The 9,815-nt window shown below is 34.2% G+C and overlaps 1 protein-coding gene across 1 annotated transcript; it reads left to right on the forward strand.

Annotated features, from left to right (window-relative positions):
• Positions 1-3,934: 3,934 nt before the first annotated feature.
• Positions 3,935-8,978, forward strand: LOC133315132 (QWRF motif-containing protein 7). The gene is made up of 3 exons (XM_061516706.1): positions 3,935-4,516; positions 7,203-7,439; positions 8,781-8,978. Exons 1-3 carry the CDS (start codon positions 3,935-3,937, stop codon positions 8,976-8,978), a joined length of 1,017 nt encoding a protein of 338 aa, XP_061372690.1.
• Positions 8,979-9,815: the final 837 nt, after the last annotated feature.

Raw genomic sequence — 9,815 nt, forward strand, 5'->3', positions numbered from 1 at the left:
CTCCACAGAGGTCTAATTGGGACATTCCTTAAACCATTTTGAAGGTTGAGATGTCAGTTATGTTGTGTCAAAATTTGGTCCATTAGAGTTGTATAGCATTTTATAGGAAGAAATGAACACGGACTGCCCAAACTGGTCATGTGCAGGGGTTGTTCGGGTCCCCTGTTTCCAAAATATGTTTATCCCTCAATTATTACTCAAATTAGGTTTATGATACATGAAATTAAATCTCAATGTGTCTAGTATTATGTATAAAAATTTGAGAGAAATTGGTTTAGTAAATCGTCCAGAGTCGCAGAAATGGTGAGGGAGGTTTGGTGCTCTGTTTGGAGTTGGCTGGCAGCTTTGCTTGTCCAACTTCAAACTGTGATAACTGGAGCAAGAGAACTCTAATTGAGGCGTGTGATACCTTGTTGGAAATGTAATTGAGTCTAGTTTAACATACTAAAATATGGAAAATTAATAATGAGTAGAGCACGCTCAGTAGTGAAAAATAGAAGCGTACTCAGAATTAGAAAAAAATGTAAAAGTGAGTTTTAGGCTAAGTTGGTTTATAGAAATCTCTTAGCAACTTAAACTAAATATTGCATGATAGTTAAGCATGTGTAATGTTAATTCCTCTTATAGTGTTCAATTATGATCACAATATATATCATTATGTTTTATATTATTTTCAAATTCTTACGTAATGAAAAGGAAAAAATTTACTCATATTTTTAAATAAACTAATATGATTGTAACTACGCTTAATATCATAATCAATGTTAACAATACTGGTACGTAATGGGTTGTTACATTTTATGGTATCAAAGCAGTTTACTAGGGAACTCTACTTATGTATGACTGTGTTTTGTGTTGTATAGCTGTCTGTAGACTTTTGATGATTATTATATATGCGATTCCTCAGTATGGGTCTGATCAGCTCATTCCTTTGTGTTACATATACAGTTATCATGAGGAGACTTTGTGGCGGCCGTGTAGCACAAGGTACAGATCCACCACTGCCTAATTCGGTTTCTACAGTGTTAAATGCTCTGCAGACGGACATGGCTGCAAATAGAACTATGACTGAGAACCCGATGAAAGATAATCAGGATCAGATACAAAATTTCATGACTGAGATGAGGGCTGAGAGAGCTACTCATAGGAAGGTTGATTCTCCTCCTCACACGGCTACAATGACTCCTACACCTACGCCATCTATTACTCCCTAGTAGGGGGAAAGTGGGGCTAGTCATCACACTGGCGAGGCTAGTCAGCCCACTGTTTCCTTGGTCTTCTAGTGCCATTTGGGACTTATTACACTGCCTTCAAAGTTGTGCATCCATGTTGAGCTTGTTGGTGCTTTGTAATCATTAAAAATTTAAATGCACAGTCTCCAAAACCTATGGTTCAACAGAATTTGCAAGCTAGAAAGATTTAGGACAACTCATGATAGAGGTGCTGGTTGATAGACCTTGTGTGTTCTTTATTTTATACAATTTGTGAACAGGACTTGTTAGTTGACACTGTTACTTGAGACATTTGTTATTTATTTTTTTTGTAATACTTTTGATCGATAAGATTTCTTCCCAGCTTATATTGTTATGATTATGATGGTTTATATGATTACAATTAGAGTAAATACCCTTTTTGGTCCTCAGCAAATTTTACGATGCCCACTTTAGTCCCTAGTAAATAAAAAGGTTATTCGTGGTCCCTAATAAATTCAAAATGGACCCATTTAGTTGAAATCGTGGTCCCTCACAAATTCTAAAAAGACCCACATTAGTCCCTCAAAAGGACTAAAATGGGTCCACTTTGAATATTTTAGGGATCACGAATAGCATTTTTATTTGCCAGGGACTAAAGCGGGCATCGTAAAATTTGCTGAGGATCGAAATGGGTATTGTACTCTTATAATTATTGTAACTTTCAGACTAACTTTCATTGGTTATATGACTTTGATGATTTATATTATGACAATTATCAGATATTAATTTTGTTACAAAAAATTTAAAATATTTTATTGAATATATTAAGAAATTTTAAGAGTAAGGATGGAAATAAGGACAGACAAATTTTGTCCCTAACCGTATTAGGGATGGACAAATTCCTTCCCTAATAGGGACAAAATTTGTCTGTCCCAATTAGTGAAAGAATTTTTTTTGTCCCTATTAAGGACAAATTATAACCTTCCACAAATCAAAATCGTTGACAATATTAGAGACGGAAAATATATATTAGGAACGGATTTTATTCCGTCCCTAATAGGGATGGAAGGAGCTATTTAGGGACGAATTTTTTTTTGTCTCAAATTTTGTCCCTAATTTCTTTAGGGACGAATTTAGGCCTTATAGGGACGGAAAATTTTTGTCCCTAATACCTATTTTTTTAATAGTGAAGAGACACCGTAAGTAAGGAAACATATTACTAAGAGATAATCTAATTATACTGTAAAATATTCTAAGATATAATTAAGATATTATGAGATACTTTTATACATTCTAATACTTGTTTCTTGCAATTATGTATCTTGAGTTGGAAGCTTCAAAATGAAGAATGGTTTCGATCAGTGTTGTTAAAATCGGGATTTAATTAATCGTAGGATCGTTCGATCCTACGATTTTCCCACTAGTTTTGAGTTGAATCACAAGTGAGATCAGGCTAAATGTAGGAACACTAGGATCGCCGTGCAACTCATGGGATCGTGCAATCGATCGATCACATCAAATTTTGAACCAAAAGAAAAAACTCAAAAAAACCTAAATCCTCTTCTACAATTAACCTTATCTGCTGCTTGCATGCAATCTTTCAACTTCATATATATTGCAAAAATACCCAGAGAGAGAGAGAGACGAGGAAAAGAGTTAAAAATGTTGAAGATCAACTCCACAAAAAGGCAACTACTTTTCGACCATGGAAGGAAGGGAGTAAGAGAGAGAATCATCTTTTCAATAAGCCCATAAAGTTAGAAACATATAGAGGAAATGAACATTGCACATATTCATTGTCCAAACGTTTATAATCTTATCCTTGCTATTCTTTATTATTATTTAAATTTACATTTTGTTTTCAGTTAAATTTATAATTTTACTTTCACTCTTTTTTATTTTTTATTTGAATTAACAAATTAATTTTTTTATACAATTAATAAATATTAATTGTTAAATAAATTAAGTATTAATAGTTTGACATTTTTAATTTAATTTAATACTGATTTAAATATTATATATTTGTTATTATATAAATAATATTAATTATAATTTTATATCTTAAGTAGTAGGATCTTACAATCTGTGTCGTTCCAATGATTTAATATCTCTACCACCCCTCCCGATCCCACGTAGTATCTCGATCTTAATAATATTGGTTTCGATAGAATTCAATCAAATAGTCAATAGTGGATAAAAGAAAAAAAAATAAAAACAATTTGATAGAAAGTCAACCACTATATTTTGTAATAGGGAATAAAATTTATTTATGCATATGCGTACTTTATATTATTTAAAATCTTTCGAAAAATTAGTCTTGAAATCATTGCATTAAAAAATAGGAAAATATTTTTCTTCTTTCACATGAGACAAGATTTTATTCCTACACATACATCGACTTTTGTGCCAAGCTTTTATTTTTGTTTTTACTTTTTTTTTAAATTGTTGGTCTCACTTTTTGTCTCAGTAGGAGACAACTCTTCTCTCCTATTAAAGGAGAAAAGTATTCCCGTAAAAAATAAGCAAGTGGGTGTTTATTTATCATTACTGCTCATCATGTAATAAGACGAGACAAGACCTTTTGAACTTCCCACATATACGTGCAAACATTTTTGCATGTCGTGGGGGCATGTATTCAACTTTCTTGCTACACAACGTGCTTTCAACTTCTAACCCCTCTCACTCTCTATATATATATTGAATCCCAAAATAGTCTCAAAAATCTATACACAAAATCATCCATGGAAAAAACTGGTCTCACTTTTTCCGGCCGAAGTCAACTCATGGTGGCGCCGCCGTCACCCCAGCTTGTTCGCAGCAGAAGTGGAAGCAACCCGGCGGCTATAACCACCCCAGATAGAAGCTCCCGGAGGTTCAGCACTAGTGAAAGATCCATTAATGGCAACCGTTCAAAATCAACATTGAAAGAAAGAACCCAAAACAACGAAGGGAACATAAACTCCCAAGAGAAGAAGAGTAGAGATGGTTTTGGTAAGTTCTTACAGCGTGGTGTTAGCCCTGATATTAATGGAGCTTCAAAGAGGGTAACATCAACCATGAAGTTGCCTTCGGCATGGGCACTATCGCCGGGAAGGGGATCCCTCGGCTCTCCAATTGGGTCCAAGTCGCCGGTTAAAGCCAATCGAGGTAGTGGTGGCGGCGGAGTAGCTAAAGTCTTGAAATACTTCAAGCAAAAGAAAGTGTCGTCCATACAAGAAGAAGAATACCATCGATTTAAGATTTTGCATAACAGACTTATGCAATGGAGATTTATTAATGCTAGAGCTGAGGTTGCGATGGCTAACGTCGAGAATATAGCCGAGGTATGTTTTTTTTCTATATATACGTTGACAAATGGTGTCAAACTTTAAAATTTGATACAAAATTCTAGCTGTTAATTTTCATTGATTAACACTTCTCATTTATTGAAAATTAATAATTAATTAATAAATTTAATTGACGGAAATGATAATTATTGATTGGTGAAAATCAACGGTTAGGATTTGGTGTCAAATTTCAAAGTTTGACACTCGTATCAAAGGATCTACGCACATATATATATATATATATATATATATATATATATATATATATATATATATACACGAGGCAAGATCCTTTAACACCAGTATCAAATTTGAAATTTGACACCTCATCTGAGAGCAATTAGATGAAAAAAGATCAATGGTGACATATGCTTACAAATCAAAGACGTTGATCTTTTTTTATCTAATGGCTCTCAGACGAGGTGTCAAATTTCAAATTTGATACCGGTGTCAAAAGACTATATATATATATATATATATATATATATATATATATATATATATATATATATGGGAGAGATTTTTGATTCTTGAGTAAGACCTTATCACAACTATTGATTGCCATCTAACGGTTATATATATCAATTATTAATTATTAGTTTCGAATAAATAATAACCGTTAGATGGACGGAAATCAATGGTTGAGATAGAGAGTAAGACTTGTAAGTTTTACACTAGAGTTAAAATATCCCTCCCCATATATATATATGAGGCAGGATCCTTTGACACCAGTGTCAAATTTGAAGTTTGACACCTCATCTGTAAGCATGTGACACCATTGATCTTTTTTGATCTAACGGCTCTCAGATGAGGTGTCAAATTTCAAATTTGACACTGGTATCAAAGGATCCTACCTCTCTCTCTCTCTATATATATATATATATATATATATATATATATATATCTGTGTGTGTGTGCAGGATCATTTTATACTGATGTAAGTTACATTCTCAATCTTATTTATTGATCTTATTTATATCTAATGGTTCAAATTTATGAAATATGTGAACCGTTAGATACAAGCAAATTTTAAAGGAAAATGATTATTGTACTAAAAAAATTTCACATTTTGTTAACCATATCCAAATTTTTAATTACAACGTGTGATTTTTCTAAGTGGAATAATAGTATATATATAAAGGGGTTTGTTTTTCTTACGTAGTAGCCTACTAGGAGAAAAAAAACTCGTCCTACAGACACCATCAAAAGGTGTGCCACTCTTTTTTCTGTTTTTGTTTTTTTAAAATAGATGGGTCACACACTTATTGTTTCTATGACATGAGATTAGAAATCTCATGTAACATAAAATTTCTTTTCCCTATATACAAATAGGGATTATTGTTTCTTATATATTCTAGGAGCAGATAGTTTTATCTCCTATATATACATAAAAGCGTGTGTGGCTCATTTTTTTTTCTTCTTTCTTCTTTTTACATGGCCCCAAATGGGCTTCATATATTTTTTTGTGTATGTAAAAATAATTGTATTTCCTACAATGTGAGAAACATTAATCCCATAGATAGTTACAAACCTATTAATCAAATAATACGCATTTCACATTTAGGCATCTAGCTAGGTTCACCTCGAAGAAGAAACAAGAGACATGGAACTTGTTCTATCTCACTTTTGTTTTCTTTAACAAATTAAAATTATGAGATAAAATTAAATTTTAATCCATGACATGAGATTTAATAAAGATTAACATTCAGAATTTTTTCAATGTTGGTGAATTAATTGGGACGAAATTAATTAGAATGAAATTAAAGTTTAAGATTAAGAATTAAGAAATAATTGGGATGAAATTAGAGGTATTTTATTTTTAAAATATAAAATGTAAGATGATTTAAGCATTTTTTTCCCCCGTTTAATTTGGGCAAATGCTAACTACTTGTTTCAACCTGATATCTCAGTGTCCAAAATTATTTGGGCCTGTTGGCCTGTTTATCGTCTCAAAGAGAAATTGGTTATACCCTATCATTTTTTAGTGTCTGATACGATTTGGGCCTCTTTATCGTCTAGAAGAGAAATGGTTATTATCTCATTTTAAAATAGATAATACTTTATAAGCTACACTTTATTCATAAAAAATTGTACTGTTAGGTTTACAGTTGAATTCGTACAACCTTGTATCAATTTTTTTCTGTGCAAGTTCACATGTAATATATTTTTTTTTACATAGATGTTATCTCTTTTCAATTTTTTTATTGTGATTTTCGTATAGTATTATCCTTTTCGAAATATAATTAATTTATGAGAAATATTACTCTCATGTTAAATGAGAAAAAAAATTTATCATACAGTTACAGATTAAAGAAGAGAGAAGAGAAAAAAAAATATAAAGTAGATTCTACCTTTAATTTGTGAATGCATCAGAAAAATTTTCTCTCATATAATTTTTGAGTAATATTCCTCTTAATTTATAAGTGTAACATACTTCCCTTGTGCACCCTTGTTATATTGACTCAGCTTTTTTTATATGTTGACCCATCTGTTTTTTATTTCCATAATGTTGTTCCCCTAGTTATTCTATACATTTCCTCTTAATTCTCTCTCTATATATATGTGGACACGTGCCAGTTAAAATGATGTCTAAACAATAGCAAGGAGTTGTTATTTTTTTTTCTTGATACCTAACTTCTCTATTTGCGTTTGTTTGTTTGTTTGTTTTTTTTTTCAATTTCAGATACAAACGTTTTCTGTATGGCTTACAATCCTCATGCTAAGAAAGATAATAATACAAAGGAGAATACAAATGCAAAAAGTCAAACATATGATAAAGCTTTATCATATAATGAATCGACAACTCTCCCTTCTTAGTGAATGGGCAAAATTGGAGAGAAGAAATCAAGAATCAATTGGCAAATTGACAAGAAAGTTGTCAGCAGTGTCCGCAACACTCCCTTTATCTCACGGTCTTAAGGTATAAACTGTGTTACATTTGCTTATTCTTTTTTACGAGTCATAATCAGGGGTGGAAATCGGTAAAGATTGGTCTAGAGAGGCCTAAACTTATTTTGTCAAGCGTGAATCTTAATTTGCCTAACATTTATAAGGCTCTTATTGAGATTTAACCAGATTAATGTGTAAAAATTAATATTCTTAAAACTAAACGGATACCCAATGGGTGCAGCTCAGTTGGTTCCTTGGCGCTGAGTTAGTGGGGTTGGACATGTGTTCGATTCCCGCTGAATGCATTCTTGGGGAGGGGGTTGAACCTTTAGCCATCACTGACCCCCGCACTCCAGATTAGTCTCATAGCCGGCTCAAAGAGTCGAAGCTTGTGGGGATACCGGAGGGAGCCAACTCGCCTCAAAGAGGTAATTAGGGTTGGATAACTCAAAAAAAAAAAAAAAAAACTAAACGGATAAAATAATAATCATTGAGCAAATAATATAAGTAGTAAAAAAGATAATCATTGTATATTACTTAGTGTTTCTAAGTCTCTTGTTAAATAATGAGTGAAATGTGTGTAAACAGAAGAAATTTTACTCCTTATTTTGGCTGTTGATTTTTGCATATATGATGGTTGCAATTTTTTTGTAATTAATAAATATAATTCAATAAACTATAATTATCAAATAAATAAAAACCAAAAGTTAAAATGGAGAGTAAGACTTCTTAACTTACATTAAAATCAAAAGATCTTCATATATATATATATATATATATATATATATATAGGGCTTATTGTTTCTCAAGCTGCTTGAGATAACTTTTTCTCCGGCTATTAAATCATAACTGTTATGGACCCATATAAGGGGTCCATTGAATGACAGGCCCAATAATGGGCGATCCAAGATTGAAATCAAGTATAATTGCGGATAGTATCCATCAAGGATACTAATCCTAATGCGACAGCGTATCAGACAGGCATGGGCTCTCATCAGAAGTACTAAAGGCCCACATCATACTACACACAGGTAACCTCTATAAACAAAAGGTAAACTCTAAAGGTACGAGACACACTCTCTCTTACTGTTATGTTGTCACTGTGTGCGCACATACACCCCATTGACAAAAGCCGTTATTAATTCGTTGTGCACAGTGATCTGCTTGACTCAAGGATATCTCATTCATAGATATCTTGGAGAGGGCACCAGATCCAAGATCAACATACTAGCTTATTGGACTGGACATCTCTGTCTCCTAGACAGAACATTGGCGCCGTCTATGAGGAATTCTCTTTGAATTTGATATTCCCACCATTCTAACTGAAGATGGTAGTCCGAACAAGGAGTAATAGCCATACCCTCAAAATCAGCCGCTGGATCCAGTCTTGGAAGAGGTGAATCAACCTCAAAACCAGCCTGAGAATGAAATAGATTATGATCATGTTCATGTCAGTGAGGATGTGTCAGACACAGCCTCCACCCCAGCACCCGGTGATCGAGTTGCGGCTCTAGCTCTGAATAATCCTCCCCAACATCTTGGGGATACTGCTGCTTCCCGTGTTGCCTAACCTGCGGATCCAAATTCCAGACTTGCTCAAAACGCAGTTGCTGCAGTTTTGCGGCGAATGGAGGGGATGGAGAATCGTAACAACCTCCAGTTGCAAGATTTTTAGAGAATGCAGGAACAAAATAATAGGATGATGCAGGAGTTGGAGCAGCGCTTGATGGGGATGGCAGGGTATGGAGTGAGAGAGGCCCCAGGCAGAGATGCTAATGGCCGAGAAGGAAACCACAACCCGGATCGTCAAAACCGAGTTACTGAGGTAGAAAACCAAGGAATGGCCAATCTTGGAGTTACATCGGCTACAATCCCGATAAACTATATAAGGCCCAATCTTGGGAGAACGTTGGATCTAAACCCAGAGAACATCGATATGGGGGAACATAATGCTAATGCGCAAACTTTGACCCAGAATGCTTCGGCAGGAGCAAATGGGCAGAGAAACCGGGATGGTATACACCCTAACCAAAATGCTCATTCCACCAGAGGACGCATGGAACCTGGTGGTTACAGGAGGAAATACAGTAGGGGGCAGCATAATAATAGCCCCTTCACTAGTGAAATATTGAACGCTCATTTCCCAAAGAATTTTAATTCGGCAACGCTTGCCGAAATATGATGGAAGTCAGGATCCACAGGTCCACATAGATGCGTTTGATACGGACATGTATATCCGAGGAATTGATGAACCCCTCATATCTTGGATATTTTCCATAACTCTGACTGGGGCAGCGCAGGCATGGTTCTCAACCCTACCTGCCAACTCTATTGGTTCCTTCGAGGAGTTTGGAGAGAAATTCCTTCTGAATTTTGCAACCAGCAAAAAGCATCCAAAGTCCGAGTT

Source organism: Gastrolobium bilobum, unplaced genomic scaffold (genome assembly GCF_033153095.1).
Source record: "Gastrolobium bilobum isolate Gb01-03AN ecotype WA unplaced genomic scaffold, APGP_CSIRO_Gbil_v1 utg13672, whole genome shotgun sequence".
Lineage (NCBI taxonomy): Eukaryota > Viridiplantae > Streptophyta > Magnoliopsida > Fabales > Fabaceae > Gastrolobium > Gastrolobium bilobum.

Bases quoted from the DNA above. Each gene is read 5' to 3' on its own strand.
- LOC133315132 (XM_061516706.1), top strand. From the start codon at position 3,935: ATGGAAAAAACTGGTCTCACTTTTTCCGGCCGAAGTCAACTCATGGTG. The intron at 4,517-7,202 runs GTATGTTTTTTT...TTTCAATTTCAG, and splicing joins ACGTCGAGAATATAGCCGAG to ATACAAACGTTTTCTGTATG. The intron at 7,440-8,780 runs GTATAAACTGTG...CCTCAAAATCAG, and splicing joins CTTTATCTCACGGTCTTAAG to CCGCTGGATCCAGTCTTGGA.